Genomic DNA, 24,111 nt, shown 5'->3' on the forward strand with positions numbered 1-24,111 from the left:
AAATATGGTCACGGAATGTGGAACATGACTGAAATCTCCTTCTTGCAATTTTTTTAGCCATGTTCCAGTGGGACATTTTGAGGCATATTTTGAACTCAAAATATGGATTATACTTCCCTTCTGGCCATGACATGCATTGAGATCCCCCAGAATCAGTAATTTTCTATAGACTAATTTTTCTCACCCCAAACTCCATTCCAAACAATACATAAAATAAGCTAAAGTTTTATAACTGACATACGTTGACTCAAAACATTTGGCTTTTTATTAGTAATTGAATAAGATCAATTATATCCTGAATTAAATTAAATCAATCTCACCGGCTTTTCTGCCTACCACTTTCTGTATGAGCTCAGCATTATGAGTCTGGTTTGAATTGAAATAAAAACATTATGCAAAGCTCAGCCTAATTTAATAATTACATAAAACAATTTACATTAAATTAAAAAAAAACAAACAAAAACAATTTAACACGTATGTTTTTCTCCATAACATTAAGTAAAAAAAAATATCTATATTCTATTCCACTTCGAAATCTTTCTGACTTAGAAACTGCACACGTTCCACCACTTGGTGGCGAATTAACTGCACGGTGAGATAATTGTGCAGTAGAAGAAGAAACGTGAAGCTCTCATTGGCTAGAGACGCCTGGAGTCGGAAGTTACGACACATTGACATTTGCAGCCTTTTGGTGGGAAAATGTGTGCTCACTTGCGCATATTTAACGTTAAATTCAAGTGGTCGTTATATAAATCGAGATATTTACTGTAGCGATAAAAATATTGTGTTAAATGTGAAGCATAAAACATCGTGGGAGATTATTACGCTGCAGCCTTTCACGAGTGTTGAATGATACGACATATGAGGGAAAGTTCACTGCCTTTTGTTTACTAGCATGCTATCTGGTTAGTCAGGAGTCGTTCTATCGCTGTTCTGCAACAAAGTGAGTTTATTGTAGTGCCACGAAAGCAATCTGGGTGTGTTTTAGGGTTAGGCTACACGTCGTATTTTTAAAAACGTCCGGTTGTCGGAAATTAACTGGAAATTAATCGCATTTCGAAAAACAAGACAAGCATGCCAGAAATCCCACTCAAGCATGTAATTTCTTGCTCCACCGAGGACAGCGTAAGTTGTTTTATGTCATTATGTTCGGAAAGTAAGCTGCGCTTTGCCTAATGTTCTTTGTTTCAATTCAAACCAGACTCATAAAGCAAACAATCTGCTGAGCTCAGACACATACAGAAAGTGGAAAGCATCAAAACCCGGTGAGAAGCAGACGTCCGTCATCCTTCAGGTTTGTTTTGTCTTTAATTATTCGGGTGTTTTTTTTTTTTCTGTGAGATTCTAGGATAATAAATGCTTATCATTCATCTTAAGTCACCAACCTATTCGTTCACAAATAGCTCAGCGACCCGTGTCTACTAAAAAACAAAAAAATATCTTTAAATGAAAAATACTTTAAAAGTTTCTCCCCCATTCCTATTAACCGTCATTTTTTGTCCTTACACAAATTGTAAATCATCGTTTAAAATGACGTTTCACCAAATTAGTGTACAGATTCAATCTGTTTTATTAGTAATAAACTAAAAACCTAAACAAAACATAAAGAGGGAACATTGTAATGATGGAAAACAAATAGAAAAGCGAGTGAATCTGGATCAACAATAATATTGCAATTGCATATTTTCCTAAAAATATGCAATTTTTAGGAATGCAGCTGGATTTCTGTAAATTACTGTATTCTGGATAATCTTAAATCTAATGTCATAGGTTTTGTGCTTTTTTAAAATATATAATGTGTTGAAGTTTGTCTCTATTTGCTCTCCATAAACCTCTTCAAAAATGATAAGAAAAATGTTTTATATGATACATGAACACATGGCCTGTTAGGTTTGTCACAAAAAGATGTTTTATCATTCTTGTGTGAGTGTGTGATGCTGAAGCATTCGGAAAACTTTTTTTGTCTGAATTTGTTTTAGCTTTTAAATCTTTTGTCAGACTGTTTAAGCTGTAGTGAAACGTTTCACTCTTTCCCTCTAAAATAGAGGTCCACAAACACAGTATTCTTGTAGAGCAGCCAATTTGAGATCTTTAATGCTGATTATGAGGTTTGGCCGATGTAACACTTTTTCAAGTTATTTTGGGTATAAAACAGGGATATGCAACAGTTTTTTTTTTTCGTGTGTCGGAAAACATTGTGTGTTTACAAACTCAAATGAGCAGTCATTCTAAATTAGTTTCTTCATTTTGATTTAAAGTGTTTGTAATAATTCCCAGAGTGATAAAACTCTGGGGTGAAACATCTGTACTGTGTACTGTGAGGCTGATGCAGTAGTCAGTTTGTTGACTCTTTATGACTGATCTTCTTTCTTTCCCTCCGAGAGCCGTCTCATGTTGTATTTACTCTTTCTCCAGTTTGAAAAAGAGGAGCAGGTCCACAGTATTGATATTGGGAATGAAGGATCAGCTTTCATCGAGGTGTTGGTCGGGAATTCTTCAGCTGTCAAAGACCAGGACTATGAGGTTTTTCTCACAAATTATAATGTGACAGTTTTCACTTCCTAACCATTTTAATCTTTTGCTTTATTTTAAAAAATCTATTTTTTTTCTTCCTTTTTACCTTTGCTTCCTTCTTTTTCTATCTCTCTCTCTTTCTCTCAGGTTCTTCTCGTCACATCTTCCTTCATGTCCCCCACTGAGAGCCGTAATGGCACCAACATGAACCGGGTTCGTTTCTTCGGACCCAACCAGCTGCAGAAGAGCACCGCTCAGGAGAAGTGGGACAGGGTGAAAATTGTGTGCTCCCAGCCGTACAGCAAGGTGAGGAACTTAGTGATTTCAAATCGGCTGACATATCACTTTTAGGTGACAGCAAATTTATTAGTTGTATATTTTTTTTTGGTGGTAGGGATTCGATATCCATAAAAAGAAGCGTCAGATCCAGTGTGCAGTACATTAAATCCTTTAGACGCTTACAAAATATGGCACAGCAAATTTCTGAGCCTTTAAATAAAAAGGTGTTTATTGTGGATAATGTCAACAGTACAGCCTGTGAAGTGAAATATTTTTAACAGGAGTGTTTCTCCATCATTTCTTTGTATGTTTATCTCGAATTTAAGCTGCACACAGGTTCCTTTAGTAGAATAATGTGTATATGTGTTGTTTTTTGCACTTTACAGAACATTGCATATGGCCTTGCTTTTGTCAAGTTCCACTCACCGCCTGATAAAACTGACCCTCCGACCTCCTCTCCTGTAAGTTATCCACTGTGGTGCTGCATGTTAATCATTGCTATATTATTTATAAAAAATACACCTCTGTTTTATTTGATGTCTGAAGCCACAGACACATCATCACATCATCTTAAATTACACAGTATTTTTTTCCTAATAGTTGTAATACATCACATAGCATTTATTATTTTTTAACCGATTAGTCGCAGTAAATGTAGCCATAACTCAGTATTATAACTGGGCAGGTTGAGTGTATGTGTGTGTGTGTGTGTGTGTGTGTGTGTGTGTGTGTGTGTGTGTGTGTGTGTGTGCGTGTGTGTGTGTGTGTGTGTGTGTGTGTGTGTAAGTGCTGTATGAAATTAAACATGAATTTCTTCTTATTTTTTTTTTGTGAAACATTTTAATGTAGTTTCATTCTAACAAATAAACAATAGAACTCAAATGAAAGCCCTAGTGTTGTTCTGAAATTCTCAGCCTGAGTGAAATTACTCTACTGCATTAAAAGACAGATACATTTTACGGCTTTTTGCTGCTCTTAATGCCACAAGGCTGGCATGGAGGGATTCGATTTGAATGTAGGGTGAGCTCAGTTGGAAGTGTTTTAACTATGAAATCATTTGTCAGATTGAAAACCTCCTTTGTAGTTGGACACAAAATCACTTAATTCAGTCCCTGAATCTTCTGCTTCGGCGCTGAACTCCTCCTTCCTTTCTGCCAGAAACTGACGAAGCTGGGACAGTTCAGGGTGAAAGATGAGTCTCCTTCATCTGGGCCCAGCCTTCAACCTGGCAGCCTCTTCTTCAACCGAGACAATGCAACAAAGCCGAGCACTTCACTCAAAGGTAGAGCCATTTATTTAAATTTACAAGCCCTATTGATTCCTTTCAGGTCGTTGAGATTTTAAAGCTGTAATGAGTGTACCCTAATTAGGTTTTATTTTAGGCTGCCTAACTTTGCAGAGGGACGTAAGGGTTGAAAGACAGGCGTTTCTATTGGGGGTCCTTTATGTTAATGGCTGTCTTGTTCTTCCTCACTGTCTGCTTCTCTTTTCTATCTTTAGTCTCTCCACAGAGTGACAAGCTGAGCTATGCTGCTGCTGCTCTGCAAGCAGGAGGTAGCACTCAATCACCAGGTCAAGCTTCCACCTCCATCTCTGCCTCACCACAGGTACTAAATATTCCCCCATCACGTTCTGCTCTGAAGGGCACCCACCAAACACCTGTTTATCAGCGAGCTGCAGCCCTTCTGCTCATTTAGGCCGCAAAGAGGCAGAGGAGGCTGTAGAGGAAATGAAACCAGGCAGAAAAGTTTGATGCAGCTCAGGATCTGTAGGTGTTTGGAGGTTTTTATGCACTTTTAATATTCTTATTGAGTTAATTAACCGTTATTTAACCAGGTGGGTTACGGAGAACAAGTTTTAATTTGGAATAGCAACCAAGTAATGTGTGATAAATCCAGTAAGTCTAAACTGAAGTGAATAGCTTTCGTGTAGTTTTCAATGTATGCACATATTTATACCTGAAAAATACTTTATATTTTATATAAATAAAAAATAAAAATAAAACCTTCCTGAAAATCAGCCCAATGTTTATTTTAACAGCAAAGATAGAGCAACTTTTTCTGCTTGAATCCACATTAGAAATGCTATCAAAATACGTTGCTCTGAGTGAGGAGTTCATTTTCTCTTTTTATGCAAACTGCTGCAGAGTGTGTATACAAAAATAGCTGACTCAGAATATTTTGCATATGTTTGTTCATCTTAACGGAGCAAAAATCCCCAAGCTAGCAGATATATAGTTTTTTTTAATGACGCAGTAAATAGTTTGATGGAAAAGTTGCCTTTGCACTCTTGGTAAATACTCATTGCCTTCCGATGACCTTTCTCTGGTTCCAAAATAAAACGAAAGTAACTTATCATCACTTTCACTTTACCAACATGTCTGCTTTCAATGGATAAACGCATCGTGTTTTACTGTAACCTTATCTTACAATTGAAAGAAAACTCATGATGAAGCATCAGAAAACGTTGAGGTATTAAACGACTTGTTTCACCCAGAGATCGTTGCTGTGCTCTTGTCCAGGAGAAGTGAATTCTGCAAGTCAGTGACTCTATGCAGTCTGCTACATTTCATTACATAGAAACTTTTTAAACATCTATAAATAACTAATTGATAACTGGGATCAGTATGAATCTATGTATGATTGAATTAAAATGATTTTTTTGTAAAGTTCCTTTGGACGATATTTGTTGTGAATTGAAGTGATTTCCTCAAAGTGTTTTGGTCTGGACGCCGTTTGGACGAAGGTTTATTTGATATTTTCAAAACCTTAATCTTTCTCTTTGTTCTCTTTCTGGACTCTCTGCAAACAGACTCTCTACTCACAAATATGTCAGTTGCCAAAATTAGGATAATCTCAATAATGCAATTTTCATAAAATAGACTAACTCTGAAGATTTGATTGACAATAGTGAGTTATATGCTAAAGTAACCACTTAATAAACGTTTGTCAAAATTCACTGGTTTGTAGTAGATTCAGCTCCAGCCAAGAATCTGTTCAGTGAACCAGTTAGTGTCTTTGTATTCAGTTTCTTTTTACATTCTTGCTACAGTAATTTTACACTTTTGTCATCCAGCCACCAGCAAAAAGAAAGTTTGAGTTCAGCAAAGAGCGACAGTCTCCCTCTGGACCTCCTCCAACAAAGAAAATGAGTCCAGGGGGCTCGCCTGAGACCAAAGCTGCCACCCCTAAATACAAACCGAGTCCTGTCAGCACGCCAAGCCCGAGCACTGCCAAAGGTAGCGGATCATTAATAAATCTATTTATGTTATACAGCAAACAAACATCGAAACTGAGCTCTTTTTGCAGCTTCATCAGCAAAGAAATCTGCTGAGAAGAAGAAGGAGAGCCAATCCAAACCAGAACCTAAGCCCAAACCGAAGACAAAATCCAAGAGCGAGCAGCAGGCCCCGTTTAACCGGCTCATGGAGGGAGTTGTGTTTGTGCTGAGCGGCTTCCAGAACCCCTTCAGAGGGGAGCTGAGAGAAAAAGCGCTTGAAATGGGAGCCAAGTACCGGCCCGACTGGACACCTGACTCCACACATCTTATGTGAGTATTTCCCTTCAGGTTGATCAGAAATCAGCTAATTATCCAGGTTCACATTATTCTCGTAGTTTATAAGCATATATACTCCTTTATTGGATGTCACATGTTTTAGTAATGGACTTAGCTAATCGGCAGTATTAGCTCTGGCGTCCATCTTCTTCTCGACAAGAATGCATAGATTTTCAATGGGATTTAGGTTCTTTGTTTGCAGAAGCGTGACGTTGTTTTTGTAACATCCGAGTGAAAAGCTGTGTTGGTTTTGGACTGGAGAAACGCAGTAGACCAACACCAGCAGATTAATCATTTCTGTTTAATCTTCACACCAATCATCTCAAGTTGGTGTTGCTTGTGAACCTTTTCCTACCATACTTTTTTCTTCCACACAACCTTTCATTTTATAAACTTGGATGCAGCAATCTGAGAACATCCACCTTCTTTAGCAATGACCTTTTCTGACTTACTTGCTGTCTGAGATTGTCTTCTGGATAGCTGTAAAGTCAGTAGTTTCCACATTAGTGTGTAGGCTGACATGTTTGTTAAATTCATTTTTAAAATGAACTAACAGATGCATAAAATATAAATCATTTGATGTATGTAATGAGTTTCACTGTTTTAATTCAATTTCTAAAATAAACTTAAATAATGTTCTAATAAACTGAGATCCAACCGGAGAGGCCAGCCTGGTCTCTCTGGTGAATGATTTTAAACATCTATCTTTACAGAAAGATCTTTAGTGACACTTTTGCATTTCCATTATAGATTTTCAACTAAATTAGTTCCTTTGATGTTTTCCGCTTGAATTGATTTTGTGCTGGAAAAGCAACTTTGCTCTTGTTCAACGGCAAACAAAATATAAAGATGCACTCAAGCATGAATGGTCGCCAATCTGCCGTTAACAGACGATGCTGTAATGCCGACACAGCTCTAGTGAGACATATGGCTGACGTTTTAACAGTTTAGGATGTATGGTAGTTTCATATCAAAAGATGAATCAGAAGAAAGATCACACTGCAACTTTTCTTCATTTATAGGCTCTGGAGGATTCCACACAGTTTGTTGTTTTGTTCAAACAGAGTTCAAATTAATAGGCAGAATGAGGCCCATGGTAGACGTTTCAAGCACGCCTGATTTGAATGGATAAGTGACAGATACGCAAGTAAGAAACAGGAAAATAAGTCGGTTTTTGTTTAGGGGGTGTTCAGCTGGAATACTGAGGAAACCCGCCGTGAGCACGTAAACTTCAGTGATACCACATTTATAATGCTCGCGGTGTCAAAGCTGTTAGGGAAGCTCCACGCTGCAGTTCTCTGGAGACGAGCGCTGCTTACAGATACTGCTGTGCAAAGCGAACCTGAAGAGATAAACGAGGAACAAATGCTAAAGAGCAAAGAGATAAGTCAACAGATCAATGCACTGAGAAACTGCACAGTGTAGATAAAAGTAAGTAGAGAAGGAATAAAGCCCTATTGTAGCTCAAATGTTTTTCATACTTTTGTTTAGAGGGAACTGCCTTTAGATAAAAAATAACAATCCATTAAAGGTGCACCTCAGCATCTTTTCTTTGTTTTTTATTCCTAAAGAATATTCTTTTTTTTTTGGTTTAACATACAAAGGTTAATTTTAAATAAACCTTTCTTAATTTCCCCTCTATATTTTTATGCGTCCATGGTTCACATGGTCAGATCAACAGTTTAATGGCTTTTTGTTTGCAGCTATTAGACCAGACTGACCTCTCAGCTTCCCTATTGTGTCATAAACATCTTTTTTTTTTTTTTTTCTGGATGCATTCTCCTGTGTCTGCCCATTATTCTACAGCTGTGCCTTCGCCAACACCCCCAAGTACAGCCAGGTGAAATCAGCAGGCGGCATCATTGTCCGGAAAGAATGGGTGATGGACTGCCATAAGAGGAAACAGAAGATCTCACATAAACGGTAAGAAAGCCATAAATGAGTGTCAGTGTATTGATTCCAAAATATAACTACAGTATCTTGTGTGCTCTTATATTTCTGGTAACATGCATTAAAGATTTGCTTACCAACAATACATTGTCCAGTTGGACAGGCAATATGAAGATGTTTAAGCTCAGAGATATGAGTTTAACTGTTATATCCTTCCACCTAACTTTCCAGTAATATGCTTGAAAACATTACTGCCATCTTCTTTAGACTTTTTTGGGATTTAGCCTCTTGGTGAACAAACATGGCCAGCACCTTATCTCCCTTAACATGGCCATGACATTTTGCATAAGAAAAATGGATGTTTGTTGATTTTATTACATATTTTGAAATGTATATATTTTAAGTGTTACTGTAGGATTGGCGAGCAAGTTTATGGTAATGAGCACTTGCTGCGCTGCTGAAGAAACTCAGCTATGTGAGAAATATTTGTCAACATTAGTGAACTGCGGTATGTTTGTTTAATTATTCTTGTTGAGTACAAAAATGATCCACAGGAAATGCAAGGTTGTTGTGCACCAGTAGCTTTGATATTATGGCAAAGTCATGCAGAATCTTGTCTGTAAAGCATCCTTAGAAAACCTCTAGCTTCTGAAGTAGGAAGTGTTTTTTAGGCAGCTGTTATTGGTTTCTCAGTTGCACAGCTGGTATAATTAAAACAATGCTAATTATGAATCTGGACGAGGTTTGTAATCTATTACTGGCAGTAAAAGATCGCAACTAGCACTTCGGTGTGTGAGGTAAAACCATTTTCTTTCATATAGTGTGATCATTCACTGTTGAGTTGATTTAATCTTCCAAGGCATTTCATTTTAGAGTTTTGCCAAATTATAGAACTATACTTAAGGCAGAAAACCAAGCACCTTAAAGCCATATAAGTGTTCACTTCTTCCTAGTCCTTTTCAAACAGAAAAGTAGTAGTAAACTAATTATTTTGTTCTTGATTATGTATGCACGTGGTTTCTCTGTCCTACTGATTGCTATTGTTTCTTGTTTGAAATAAATAAATCAATCAAATAATGGTGCAGGTGAATCAATGGAAGAATGTCTGCTGGAGGACAATGTGTCTGACTTTAATTTGATCTCTGCAGTTCTGCACAATACTAGACTGAACAGCTGGGTTTAATTTTAGGCCCTGTAATGAGATGAACATGCCAGTATACGGATCCGGAAGCTGTCAAAAAGAGACAGGAGCCTAACACATGCTCCAAGCATTTAACTGTTGAAAGCCTGTTTTACTGAGATATCGATTAAAACAACAACATACACTTGAAATGTCTGAGAAACTGCATTTGCATCTTGTGCTAATATTACGCGGTTCTAACTGAAATATAGAGCAAAGGTGTAAAAAGTCTCAAAACTCAAGTCAACATCAAATGCATGAAACTGCACCAAATTTCATTTCAGACCTGCAGAGATGCTGAAACTCGTCCAAACGAGCAGCTGGTAGGGATTAAGTAGGACAGAACATGTGACTACAGTATGACTCCTTGTCTGATGAGAACTCTTTTGGGCTGTGTCTGTTTTCCTGCGTTGTACAGTCTGTTCTCAGCAATCTCGCTGATTGAAACATCCAAAAATACTCCCACCACAGCAGGGAAGACCACTTGCTTCAGAGAGCACTGTAACCTTGAGTAGAAGATCCCTGCTGTGATCACAAATTCTGCCCACTGAGCTCCAGCAGCTCTCTAATTATATGGCTCATTATGGGGGTTGGGGTGAATTTGCAACATCAAGGTCCTCTGTCATGGTTCCTGATAAATCTGTCTGTACTGAATAATGTAGGGCTAAAGACATTGGGAGATCCAAATTTAATTGGGATCTTACTGTATTATCTGTGTGGAGTTTTGATTTCTCGTTAAGAAACTCCCACATACATACTTCCTCCCCCCCCCCACTGTCTCCTCTATGTTAGCTTTTATGAATAATAAAATTCTGAGACATCAAAGTGAAAAGTTCACTTATTTCAGTACTTTAATTTACTAAAAGAAACATATTATGTAAATGAATTACAAACAGAATGTTTTCAAACCTTTATTTCTGTTAATTATGATTATTTTCTGCTTGGAACTGATTCATATCAGTTTTGTGGGAAAGGGATCTGGAACCTTTCAGTTTGTCAGTAAAAATTTGCTCTAATTCATAAAAAAAAAGTTCCCTGCGGTGTCGGATCAAATATGTGCCATTGTTGAATTACAGCATAAGTCCATGTACAACATTTGGTCTTGATGGTTCCTACCTGAAAATCAGCTTTAAGATGCATTTAGATCCCAGACCATTTAGTGCCTTATAAGTTAATAGGATTTGACATTTATTCTTCTACCAGACCTGATAACGATGCTTGTTTAAGTTCAAACTGAGCCTCAGGATGTGACAGCAAGATGCTTTACGTGATTTAGAACCTGGCATGTTTGTTGATGTCAGATCTGTACATAGTGTACATACAGATCCATTCATTAAATTAGAATATGACTGAAAAGCCCATTTACTTCAGGAACTTTATCTCTAACGTAATTAATCTACATCATGTAGATTAATTATACCCGGGTAATTGAAAGCCTTTATTTGTGTTGATTATAATTTTCCACTAATGATGAAAACATCACATTTAAGATTAGAATATTAAAACGCTTTAAATTCAGGAATGTGTGATTAATAAAAATTGTTTAATACCTTCTTACAGGCAGTTTTTTTTTCAAAAGGTACTTTTAATTTGACAATCCTTGTTGGATCATAGATTTTAATTTACTGAATTCAGCTCCACTTTTGTTATAGGTTCAAGATTGGAGTGAATGAATAATTAATATATAGTTTAACTGCTCTTTGGGAAAATAAGCATTTTTCAAAGTTTTCAACCTTTGTTACGTCTTAAATGTTTAGTTTCTAAAATAATTGTACCATTCTATAAAAGTGTCTTTCCGTTTTAGCTTTGCGTTCAAGTATAGAATAGGAAAATTCACAATAATCGCCATGGAAAGAGCAATTTGATAACTTTTTATCACGTAACTTTTCAAAAAAATATATATGAATAAAATGCAATTTCAATAAATAAAGCTGAGTAAATTAAATATTGCTATGCAGCCAAGTTTTTATCTTTGAGCTTTATTTCAAAAGAAAAATTCAAGGAGAATACAAATAAAAAGTTCACTTCAACCTGCCATTCTCCCTCATGTTCGCCTTTCTCTGTAAATCTCCTATTGTGCCGGTGAGAACTCGCCGCTGGGCTCCCCTGCCCAGCGCCGCTATTGTGCTGCATGTTGAGTGTGCAGCTTTGATGATGTATTCTTTATTTAAAAGCTGCATCTGCTATGGGTAATTAAAAGAACCACTTACTTTGATGATGACAAGCACCCGTACAAATCTGCACACTCACGCTGTAACTGTTGTTGCTGAGCATCTGGAGGTAAAACGCGCAGCTTCGCTCGGCTCCTGAGGCTGTGGAGTGTTTGCAATAATCAGATTGGGACATCAGCTGAGAACCCCAGCCGACACTGAATATATAGTCATTTAACAATCAGTGAGCAACAAAAACCAGAAAAACCAGATAAAACCAGAAGATGAGAAATACTCAACCAGCTTGGACATTGGCTAACAGTATTACCAAATTAGCAAGCAGATTTTAAACCACTAAAAGAGGATAGTTGGGTCCAAAATATTAATGCAATCAGGCTGTAGTATTTTTTTTTATTGATATGGAAATAAGTCTGAAAATAAAAACTTGCATAAATAATCTACAGCGCATAAACTTACCCGCTACACCAAGGAAAGTGGTTCTAGGTTTTACTTTCAAAGTGATTCTCCTACATAATGCATTGAGCCAGAAGTTTAGAACCACATTGTCATCAGTTGTGTTTGCACTAAATAATAATACTAGATCGGCTGCATTAGTGAGGATTGTGATTTATGCTGGTGATTTGATATATATTAGAAATATATTTGAGGTCAACGTGTAAAGTCTATGAAAACTGTCCTCCAGCTTCAGAAGTTTTGTTTTTAACCTGACATGTTCTGATCAACTGGAGCTCTAATTGATATTTGTATTAGTTTTTCTACTCCAAGTAAACATTTTAAGTAAACTTTTGTAAATACATAAGCAAATTTTGTTAAAATACACTGCATGGCTTAAAAAAGACAGTGCCTCCAAATTTTAAGCTCACACCATTGATGAATTGATCATTATTTGGGCTCATAATGTTCATGAGCCTGAGTCTCAGACAATAGATGGCTGCATCACTTCATCTGCCTGCAGAAATCTTTTAAAACTAGCTCTTAAAGCAGATTTTGTTTGACCTCCACATCTCAGCCCTCTTACTTTACAAGAATGTTTAACTTCTACACCATGACTTTGTCCATTTATTTTATCGGATGTCCTTTTAAGTTAGCTGGCTTAAAAAGCCCATGCGGGGTAACCCTAGACAGAATCTGTTCATCCATAATGTTAGAACCAAAATAATGTGTGATTTAGCACACAAATAATTTTTTCCATCTAAGAAAAGGCAGGAATAATTCAAACATGTTGATCTGTTTCTCTGGTGATAGCCGCTCTTACTGTCACAACTTCATTTACTTTCTTTTCCCATACTCTCATTTGTCATTTTCCAATTTCCTGGCCTAAGCAGAGGTCAGTTAAATGTCCTCCTTCACTGCGTGCTAAAATGATTTCACCTTATCTACAGTATATCACTTCTGTGCTTCAGTTATCCCCCCAGATAACTTTCAGCTGACTTTATAGTGGCTTGAGGGGGATTGTCTGGGAAAGGTTGGCAGATGATTTACTCCTAGTCTGCAAGTCGTTTTTTTTAATGCAGTTGTTTCAGAGCAGCTGGGATGGTTCCTTCTGCTGTCTGCCTGTTTTGTACAAGAGTGTCGCAAAAAATTGAGTATGAATAAAATATTCACCAAAGCCTGTTCCAAAATTATTGTGCATCCTGTCAGAAATCTGTCTTTGGTGATTTAAAGCAGTGTTTCCCAACCCTGGTCGTCAAGGCACACTGACTTGCATGTTTTAGATGTTCCCCTGCTTCAACACACCCCATTCAGATGATTCAGCAAAACCCTGTTAATCAGCCATCAATTGAAATCATGTGTGCTGAAGCAGGGGAACATCTAAAACATGCAGGTCAGTGTGCCTTGAGGACCAGGGTTGGGAAACACTGATTTAAAGGATCCTTTCTTACTTTCTGCTCTCGGTGATTCAGTTGCTTCCGTTTGGACTCAGACCGAAATGTCTGAAATTAAAGAAAAACACATTTGTCTCAAGAGCTGTGCATTTCCTGAACTCAGATCCGTCCGTACCTAAAACCGTTTTTCTCCATGTCAGTTTTAAAAATGTGTAATTCTTTTCTAGCACTTGCCTGCTTATTGCACTTTTTATATTGTTTTTATGTGGTTTTGTATCTGTGTTTGTTTGTACTGCTGCTCTCTATACCTCTTTAATTGCCCCTTGGGGATGAATAAAGTTATATGGAATGGAATTGTGTTATATTGTGCGGTCCTAAGTATTTCTCTCTAAACAATAAGGTTTTATTGAAAAAGTTGCTTCTGGCTGACATCAACTGTTTTGGGATTAATACGATTCAGTTTTAATTTCTTAATGCCTTAAACATCTTACCATCACAAAGTTATTTTCCTTCCTGAAATGAAAAGTGAAATATGAGAGACACAAAGAGCCCTAATGCTTGATACTTTTAATAATTAGTTAACATGTAGATATAACATGTTGCACAGTTCTTTCTGGGATTTTTATTTTCAAAACAAATCCAAAGTTTTTTGCTCAGGGCAGACATTACTAAAGTTGTCTGGTTCAGGGGCAGCTTAATATGAAGAAGTGCAACACTGCAGCACATAGATTCACAAAACTCCCCAAACTCTAAAATGGACTTGGCTTCACTGTATTACACAGGCTGTGGTTATCAGTGTTGCTTGTGAATCTTTTTTTACCAGCACCTTCTACTCAACCTCAAATTAATTTGTTGGGTTACAGTCCTTTATTGGGACTGTATGCCTTTAGCCTTTTTTTATTGGTCTTATGCTATATTGTAATTTATAAAGTAACTTAAGTTTGAGTTTTAAATTAGCTTTAGACTAGAAGTGTTAAAATAAACAGAATAAAACATTTAATTATAACTGTGTAACAACTCTGTATGAGTTTCACTTTTTTGAAGGAATGAAATAAATGAACTTTGCTAACTTTTCTAATTTGCTGAGATTCACTTGTATATGTCCCAGTGAGCTTCTACATAACTATGTCCTCTGTTATTCCCTTTATAAATCAGCATTTCTGTGCATGCTTTAATCTTTGCTGAGAAAATTGAACAAAGTAATCATTACCTCAATCTGAAATGGGAGTTGTGGGGAAGCTGTAGATCAAATAAAAATGTGATTTGATCATTGCACGATGCAAAACCAACAATACTTCTAATTATGAGGCCATTGTGTTGATTTGTGTTGATGTTTGTTGATTTCTTTGTTTCAGACAGATTCCCCCTCCCCCCCTCCTCTCAGGAGGAGTAAATCTGTCCTAGGACTGCTTGATTTAAAAGTATGTTATTCAGAGGTGCTGGTGATGTTTTAAACATTAGGGCACGGGCTCATTCATCTGGAGAAAAAAAATGTCTGAAACTTGCTCTTTGTTGCAGAGGCTAGCAGGTAAGGGCCTCACTACACTTTGAATCACGTTGTAAAACAGATGGGGAAACGAGATATATTACCCAGTTGTTCTTTCCCCTCTGGCATTTCATCATCCTGACACATTTTGTTTCTCGCTTTCCATCAGCTACTTGATGGATGGGGCGGAGTCCAGCTCTGAGAGCGAAACGGATGGCGACGACCAGAGTGAGGAGGAAACTAAGGTCAATTTGTCTTATAAGTGAGCCAATAAATATAATCCTGGGGTTAAAGAAATATGTGAAGTTTAAAAATCTAGAGTCCGGCTGTTCTCGCAGACTCCACAGAAGCAGGCGAAACAAGTCACCCCGAAAAAGACACCAGAAAAAAAGGACGAGGATGATGAATATGGAGGCTCAACTGATGTGGATGAACCAGGTAATAAGTTAAAACTTGTCAAGGAAAATCAAAGAGTAAACACTTATTTTACTTGATCTGTCCTGTTCTGTTGTCTTTCATTGTACCTTAATTTGGATGTTCCTTTAGTTTGATAATTGGGTTGAGAGGGTTTTCTTTAATTGGCTTGAATGTTTAAAACAGGGTTTCAGCTGATTTGTGACCAAAGTTCACCTACGACTAATAGAATGAGAAGATTTAATTAAAGAGGTGGAAGTTTAATGGAAATGGGGATACAGAGGAAATTGAGTACATAAAATATCTAATTGTGAAGTTAGTTGAATCAAGATAAAGTCCACAAGCATCTTAACATTTTCTTAACTTTAAATTATTTTGGGAGTTGTAGAAGAAGACTGGGGTACGTTTATAAAAACATTTACATTAAGTTTATGTGAATGATTGACGCTAAATGTAACAACATAAAACGGAGGTAATATGTAAAATTTCCTTTTTTTAGCTTTACATCTTGTGTTATTTCCTCATCAATTATATACATGGAGTGTTTTGTTTTTCTTTCACGCATGTCTGAGAAATCATTGAATTCCCCTTGGGGGCCGTTTGGGAGTGCCTAAATGCTTGCTCTCACTAAGCTCCGCCCATTTCCACAAAGCTCCTCCTTGCAGCTGCAGCCTCCAGCTGAGCTTCTGCCTCACAAAGCACCCTTCCCTCACACAGCTTCATCCCCTTTAAATGAAAGTAAAACCTAAAGGTAACGCATTTATTATCCAAAGAACTTTGAAGCACCTTCTGGCTGCATGCACTAAATTCATACAGCCATGAATTAAAAACTTGCAGGCTTCAAGTTTTCCATTTTTCCACATTATTTTTGCATCAGATTGCTTTGAATGTCTTTCTTTTTATCTTTCTCTTCGGCGACTGCATGAGGCTCTCTTCTCATTATGGCTTAGTTTAAATTTGTCTTCTAAATGTGCCAGTGTCGCAGACCAATTCATACCTCAGTTGAGTATTCATATAAAATTCTTGTCAGCCTGTAGAATGCGTGGCTGATGGATTCCCTACTTGTTTGCCAAAATAAAGTGATTTTTTTTGCTCTTTTTCCCATCCTCTAACTCTCCTCTAACTCCTAAACAACAACTAAAAACATGAATTTATTATTCACATCATTCTCAATTGTACATAGTTTTTTTTTTGTTTTTTTTGTTGTCTTACTGCAGATAAGCAAATATTTCTCTTGTAAATAAATATATATATATATTACATGGTGTAGCCTTCTAATTTACAGAAGGGTCGGTATGACAGCTACGCATGGTGTCAATCAAAACCCCAGTTTCTAACATCAAAGCCTATGCTAATTTGGTCCATTCACTGAGCTCAGCAATTGCTGATCCTCATTATTTATTAACTAACCCCCAAAAGAGCAAAAGCCGAAATGAAACCTTCCGGCAGAATATAAATCCTTCTCTTTTTTTTTTTAAGTTTGTTTTATTTTACTGCTGAAGTTGTTTGACCTTTGTCACACACTACTTCATAGCTCAATTTTATTTCAATAGCATAAAAAGACAATATTCCAGCATCACCTTCATGTGTATTTGACACTGTAGATTACACTCTTTTTTTTTTACCCCTCAAAGACAGGCTGCCACTGATTTTTGGACTTGTCAAAAAATTATGTTGCATCATTGCCAATGGTACGGCATTCTCTATATTTATGTTCATCTCTCGTGCACTGCTGCTACAGAACTGAAGTAGCTGTGACTCAAATAGCCTAACTTAAACTCACGTTACCTAATGCAGACACTTCACTGTTGCTGGATGCTTGAAACTTAAAATATGACCTACTTTCTTTTTTATTTCTCTGAGTGTCTAACCAGACCATTTAGTTGTTATTCCCGGAAATTATCATTTTCTTTTCATGCTTTAGATAATTGCATTTTTGTTTTGTACAATAACAATAAAAGCTTTCTTATCCTGATACCCTTGAACCAGTAGCAAAACATCGATAAATTTCTACTGAGCCTGAAAACACTAATCTAAACTGATAAATTTAAACTTATGTAAGTTAAATACCAAAGGTGTCAAATAAATTATAAGTCGGGCGTTGGATAAACTGTAAGTTGAAATGACCATTTTGGTCCAACACAAAAATTGAAATTTGAAAGATGAAAATGTGAAGACATTTTAGTCATGTAATCCAATAAGAAAACACCTATTGAATGACAGAACCATAAATCTCCTTGGTATAAATGAGTAAGAACATCTCTGTGTGGAACAAATCCAAGAGCCGAGATTAAGTGATTCATTTGAAGTGATTGATTTTATTCCCTCAAACTACTGGAGCCTGAAAGGGGGCAACAGCACAGCTGAAGTAGACTGAATGAATATAGAGGGAGCTATGGGGCAAAATGAGAGTCGTAGGATTAGACAAAGGGGCTAACTATTATAAGCTACTTGGGAAATGGATGAGTTTACGTCGCCACTGCGAAAAGGGCAAGAGTAAGAAACCATGCAGCTTGGGTGGAAAGCGAGAATGGAGTGGAGCAGTAATGACTGCAAAGGGACTTGTGCATGATTCTCATTTCTATGTTAATGTGAGACCCGGAGTAAAGTGGTGAGGTGCATCATTAAGAAGAGACAACAGCCTCTGACCCACCAACACACCACGTTACATGCGGACTGCATTTTAAACAGAGCTGCCCCGCCCCCCCCCAACAACACAGCCTGGCAAGAAGCGTGTTGCCAGCAAGATTACACAGAATGAAATGCTTATGTATATTTCATAGAAATGTGGACTCACCTGGCATTTTAATGAGACGTTAAACTCCTCTCCACAGATGGCAAGGAATTTAAAGCAGATTTAACTCTTGCACATATTAAAGTTAATTAGTTTTAAGGTTAGGGCCACAGAGCAGTCAGCACATCTCGCCCTCGCTGAATTTATATGTTGAGTTGCAAAAACAAATATTTAACTTAAAAATATAATTCCCTGCAAGACTTTTCTTTCATTAGAGTAAGTCTGGCATTCCAGGGAAACAACTGATGATTAACTTTTAACTTTTTTTTTTTTTTTAAGCAGGAGGAGATGAAGATGATGAATCGGGAGTGGATACAGAAGACGAGCTGCAGAGGTAATTGGAAGAAATACCACAGACTGTGATTGTAGTTCTTAGCTTGGCTCAGATTCGTGCCATGAATGTATCGTTTTATCTCATGTTCTAAGTGCCCTTTCCAACTTTAAGCCATGTTCTGTGAATTAATTTCTAAATACACTTATACAATACTGCATACGTGCATTTTGGTGTCAAAAAGTAAACAACCGTGTCTTCAAAGAGGTATGTTGCTTTAAAAAAAAAAAAAAAAAGGAAAAAAGTTGGACGTGAGTCGAAACCACTGCTCCTTCTACATAAGCTACGTCTGGCCAGCAGTAGTTGCTGTTATGTTTTGCAATAGTTATTTGTAACAGTAATCCAGCTTTATAATTGGCCATTTCCTATTTAAACCTCATGTGATGTCTGATGAAAGAATAACAGATTCACTGTGAATGTCACAACATTTTAAAGCACATCTATCATAATATCAGCCAGACTCTCCTAAAATGTCTCAAACTAGCAGGAATTAGAGATGCAGAGGAAAATCTGCATCTCTAAGAAACAGAATAGTATTTTCTGTTTCTTTTGTCTTGCTTTTCAGCTTGTCTTATCCTGATCATTGTTTAGCTGGTCTGAAACTAAAGAAAAAAATAAATCAGCATGTTGGTTTAAATATTTGCAGATTACGCTTGTAACACTCTTTGGTGTGGAAGTTGTTTTTGAAGGAAAAGTACTCAATGTTGGATATTTTATTACCAGTGACGTTGAGGAAGCACATAATGTGTAGGAATCAGTATTTTCTACCACATATCGGGACACTACTGCAGTTTGTTCAAGGTGCTAGAGCTACAGAAACTTGAGCAAATCACAGGGTGACCGAGCTCATTTGATCAAAGTTCCTCTTTTTTACCCTTTTGGTCTTTCATTGTCTGTCCTGGAACAAGTCTGGCTGACATGCTGGGACATTGCCTGTTGGCACAGTACTACTTCTTGTTTAGGAGCGAATTCATTCATTCATAGGGCATATCTGAGTGGCTTCCTATCAATGCAGCCTTTCTCTGTACTTGTTAAAAAAGCTTTGGAAATGACCAGGTACTGGACTGAAAAACAAGCAGGTAATGTCACTGAACAGCCTTCACAGATTTTGCTCAAGACTCTTAGGATGTTAAAAAGATTCTTTGGAGGAAATCTACAGAGAACGTGGGTTGGTTCAGGACTCTTGCTGTGAACAAAAATGAAAAACTTTAGACTGACCGGAATTGTCTCCTATTGTGTGATGAGCATTGAAAGATATTGTGTTCTCCTTATCAAAGGGTGGAGAGCAAACAGAAGAAAGCAGCTGTGAAAGAAGAGGACCCGTATGGGGGGTCGACGGATGAAAACACAGATGCTGAAGCGGAAGAGGATCATCCCATCCCCGAGCTGCCAGGTACGTCTGCCTCTGCTGTCATCTCGGCGTCTTCCTGTCTCTGTTACTCATGCTCCGCTTGCGAGAACACGTCTGTCTCTGATGGTCTGATGCACGGGACGCTGCAGCTGCTCACAAAATTGATGGCCAAACATAAACAGCAAAAGTGTCTTCTGTTTGCTTTTGTGCTCGTTCCCTTTTGACAAAAGACATCCATATATTCCTGTCCTCCTTGTTGTCTAGTCTGCCACCTGCCTTCTTTGATTTTCTTTTCATGTTTTGTTCCTTTCCAGATTTTCTTCACGGAAAGCACTTTTTCCTGTATGGAAAATTTCCAAACAACGAGAGGCGACTACTTTTACGGTACATCGTTGCCTTTAACGGGTAGGAGCAGACTTTTTTTTTGTGCCACGAGTCATTTTAAAAACTGAACTTTTTACACCAGACACCTGGCAAAGACGCTGTATATTTAGTTTAAAAGTGCATATCTCACTGCTGTGTTTTCTTCAGAGTGATCGAGGAGTACATGTCAGATAAAGTGCAGTTTGTCGTGACGAGCGGCGGATGGCACGAGTCCTTTGAGGATGTAAGTTCTCTCCCTTTGAAATGTAATTCAATAAAGTTGTCCAACATAACATTTAACATTTGAATGAATGGATGCACTTGCCATTATGTGCAACTTCCAAAAGACGGTATCCTGACAAATTGCTGGAGGAAATTTTGCTAGTTGTTGCTAAGTTACACAGAGGGCACCTCAAAAAGGCCTTTTAAAAGCCTCAGACCTCCCTAAAGATGCAATCCTAGAGTTCGATGCTGTTATTACCATTTTGAAAGGTATAATAAAACCATCAAAGAAATTGGGGCAAATTATTTTTGCCTACCTAGAGTGCCCTTCAAACATGTATGAAATTATTTAGCTGAGTTGGATTTCAGCAGCTTTGCTTAAATCAAGCTTTTGCCGGCTGATGCCGATTTGTGGTTTTATTTGAAGTCTGTCCTTCACATTCGTCCATTTCAAATTATCTTTCAGTCAACTAACAAATTAAAATCCTCTGTGTCCACTTTTTTTTTACTCTACTAAGGCATGCAGGAATCAGATGAAACAAATGTCCTGGAGGTATTAGATTGGAATACTTAAGATTGCAGCCCCAGGCGTATGCCTGTAATAATCATGGACTGGTATAAGATTCACACACCTGGAGTATAATACACCACTGTATCAAAACACTTACCAAAAATTTATAACATGATATAAATGCTTTTATTTCTATATAAAAATCTAACTTTTTCCTGCTGCTGCTAAATTAATGCATTTTTACAGGTAATATTTCTAATTTTTGACTCAAGCAAAAGTGTTCAAATGTTTCTTGCTAGTTACACCAAACAATTAACCTGATAACAGACAGTTTACCCTTGACCTGCAGGTCAGGCAAGGTAAAAATTGTAGATTGTCTTTATTAAACGTGTCAAAGCTAAAACCAAAAGTTTGGAAGCACGACATTCTCTGTTCACAGAAAATCAAGTTCTACGTATTTAACCGGATTACATGGACATGAATGCCTTTTTCTCTTACCTGTCAGTTTTAGTAAGTTTTCCTCACAGAACAAGCTGTTGATGAGTTTACAGACTGTAATGGTCTGAGTTGTGGTCAAGGAAGAATCGCCTGATTGCAATTACTGTCTAAAATCACACAATTTTTGATCTTTCTAGCATCGTAATCATCATTGGCACAAAGATTTACACACGTTTCTGTTTTGATTTGTTTTTTGTTGCTCACATCGATCACAGGCGCTGATGGAGAATTGCAACCTGAACTTTGTGAAGCCTGCATGGATTTATGCGATCAATGAACGTCAGAAAATGCTGCCCTACCAACCTTACACTGTCGTGCCCTGAAAAATACACCACCAGCGCACACTGAGGAGTCTGGCACGCTCTCTTCCAGTCCTGATGAAGATGCAAATGGGAAAAGCCATAGTTCTTTTTCTGATTAGCCACTTCAAACGAGCAATAAACCATTAAGTGTTCACTTAAGTTTTCTTTTTTACACTGACTTGCGTGATGGTAATAAAATAACCTGAGATGTTTTCTCCAGAGAGCTGGGACTAAAATGCTTATTGAATCATCTCCCTTGAGTTAAGCGGTAGCTTAGTTATAGATTTATTTTTATTTGCCCTTTCTCCTATGAGTTGTTCATCACAGTCAGGCGAGAAAGAGTCATCCTTCATGTGAAGCTCATCTCCTGGACGTTAGGATAAGAAGCAAAGTCCCTGATTCAGGCCTTGTTGGAGTTTCTCGATCCAAACGCAGCTGCTGTCTGCCTCTGCTCTTCACTGCAACCTCGGGCTACGGGACGGGAATGAGTAATGATGCTGTCCTGACTGCCAGTGGCACTGATAAGAGGCTCAATGTTGCAGACTGTTAGACTTTATGAGATCAACCCAAAGTCAAGTGAAAGGTTGAGGTTACTTAATGCTGCAGTCAAGAATTGGAAAACGTTACGTCAGGAATACAGGAGTCCAATAAAAAAGAAGACCTGAGTAGGGGTGGGTTTGTTTTCTGTTTTATTTTCTGTTCAGTGACTGCTTTCTGTGTGTTTGGAAAAGATGAGTTCATGAATTAAAAAGACAGTCTGGGATTTTATGTCATTGTTATTTTTAAAATGCCTGTCTAATTTATGCAGTTTTCTATGGCATATTGGATTCTCATCTGTCTGTAGCGGCTTCTTGGACTCTCTGTCTTAAGGTATTTTTTCCTATTGCTGTGGTACATAATTATTTTGTCCAAATAAAAAGGGGTTTTTAATTAAAAACATGTCTGTCATTGCTTATTAATCCGACTTGCTTTGCACTCGGCCGCCCTCATTTCTTCCTGGCTCTGACTGTTGCTGCTTGAGCGACTCTTCTTTTTCATTCCCTCTCTGATCTGGAGTCCTCTTTCCACTCTAATTTACTACTCCTCCTTTTTTCAAGCCCAGAGCCTCTGGGTCTCCCGCACTTCAGTCAAGGGGATTAGAAGGACGGTATGTGGACGGGAGATGGGGAAAGTAGGAATGGTTACAGGGGAGACTGAATACAGGAAAGATGAAAAGGTCCGAGTTCTCAGCAAGGATGCATTTTTGAAGCAGCTAAGTATTGGATTGTCTGTTGTGCTTCTAGGTTGAGGGCCGTTCACAGGCGTACAACCAAGACTGCAGTATGTTGGAGTTAATTTCCTGTAGCCTTGTGTGTACCGATTTACTTCTTATGACGGGGTGAGTTTAGGGTCAAACTCATTTATGTTGCCTCTAAAGATGGCAGCGCCCTTTTTTTTATTAGTAAACTCCAATTCCATCATCTTGGTGACAGGAAGTGTGAGCAGCTTCAAAATATTTAAGTAGAAATTTTCCCTTCATTCTTGTCTCCTCAATTTGTTTCAACAAGATTTATTCTTGTAACATTTTTATGTTCCCTGTGAAGTTTAGCAATGACTGACTGAGAGAAACCTCTCTCTCTAATAGTGGGTACTGTGTACAAACATTTGTATTTTTGGTACGTTTCAGTACCTTATTTCCAAAATAAGGTACCAAGCACAGTAAACTGATGCATTACTTTGCATTGATTGATTGGTTTCACATAAAGGTTATCGAATTGTTCTCACAGGTCACCGTAGGTTTTTTTGATCGCCCGACTGAGTTTTTGGCATTTTGGCTGTGTTTAGATTTATTCGAATAATAGTTTAACTTTTGATTTTTACAAATTTCTGGTTTTAATTTTTATTTTAAGCCTTTTGTGATTATTTTCTGCTCTTCATATGTTCCACTGTGGTGTCTGATTGTAGCGGTCACCTTCCACATGTAGAAGCTAAGATAATTTAGGAATATCCATATTTATCCTTATTTGGTCAGTCACAGTGTAAAGACCTTTGCTGAGATACATGTTCAAACACACCCAATGCTATCAGACACAACACTGCTACGCTTTTAAATTAAAAAGTACAACATTTGCTGCCATCTTTCTTTATATAAAAGTCATCTGTTCAACACTTGTTTTCACAGAAAGAATGGCCTCACTGATTGAACTCCACTCTTTTTTATTTTTGAACAATTTTCCAATCAAATACATGCAGCATGCTTGTTATTACTGTTTTGCGAATTCTAGTATCTTTTACTGTGTAAAAATATAATCTCTACTACGAACGGTGATTTGACTCAAAGGCAACGTTGGTCTGCAAAGAGCACGACTGTGTGCTTTCCTTGGAGAAAAGCTTTACTTTTGAATTAAGTTTAATGTCCCTTTACCAATTTACAGTAACAAAATC

At 37.5% G+C, this 24,111-nt stretch overlaps 1 protein-coding gene across 2 annotated transcripts; it reads left to right on the forward strand.

The window, feature by feature from the left end:
* The first annotated feature begins 459 nt into the window (after positions 1–459).
* xrcc1 (X-ray repair complementing 1) lies at positions 460–22,624 on the forward strand. 2 transcript variants are annotated; one of them, XM_008431215.3, is made up of 17 exons: positions 460–1,125; positions 1,202–1,294; positions 2,416–2,523; positions 2,662–2,820; positions 3,180–3,254; positions 3,952–4,075; positions 4,294–4,400; positions 5,869–6,031; positions 6,102–6,342; positions 8,155–8,271; positions 15,071–15,146; positions 15,240–15,339; positions 18,392–18,443; positions 19,718–19,833; positions 20,106–20,196; positions 20,323–20,398; positions 21,601–22,624. In XM_008431215.3, exons 1-17 carry the CDS (start codon positions 1,075–1,077, stop codon positions 21,706–21,708), a joined length of 1,857 nt encoding a protein of 618 aa, XP_008429437.2. In that variant the 5' UTR covers positions 460–1,074; the 3' UTR covers positions 21,709–22,624. The 2 variants fall into 2 exon arrangements, with proteins under 2 accessions (XP_008429437.2, XP_008429435.2); XM_008431213.3 differs by having other exon boundaries at positions 463–1,125; positions 18,389–18,443.
* Positions 22,625–24,111: the final 1,487 nt, after the last annotated feature.

The sequence above is a fragment of the Poecilia reticulata genome, chromosome 16, assembly GCF_904066995.2.
Source record: "Poecilia reticulata chromosome 16, P_reticulata-male-v2, whole genome shotgun sequence".
Lineage (NCBI taxonomy): Eukaryota > Metazoa > Chordata > Actinopteri > Cyprinodontiformes > Poeciliidae > Poecilia > Poecilia reticulata.

Bases quoted from the DNA above. Each gene is read 5' to 3' on its own strand.
- xrcc1 (XM_008431213.3), top strand. From the start codon at position 1,075: ATGCCAGAAATCCCACTCAAGCATGTAATTTCTTGCTCCACCGAGGAC. The intron at 4,076-4,293 runs GTAGAGCCATTT...TTCTATCTTTAG, and splicing joins GCCGAGCACTTCACTCAAAG to TCTCTCCACAGAGTGACAAG. The intron at 20,399-21,600 runs GTAAGTTCTCTC...CATCGATCACAG, and splicing joins GGCACGAGTCCTTTGAGGAT to GCGCTGATGGAGAATTGCAA.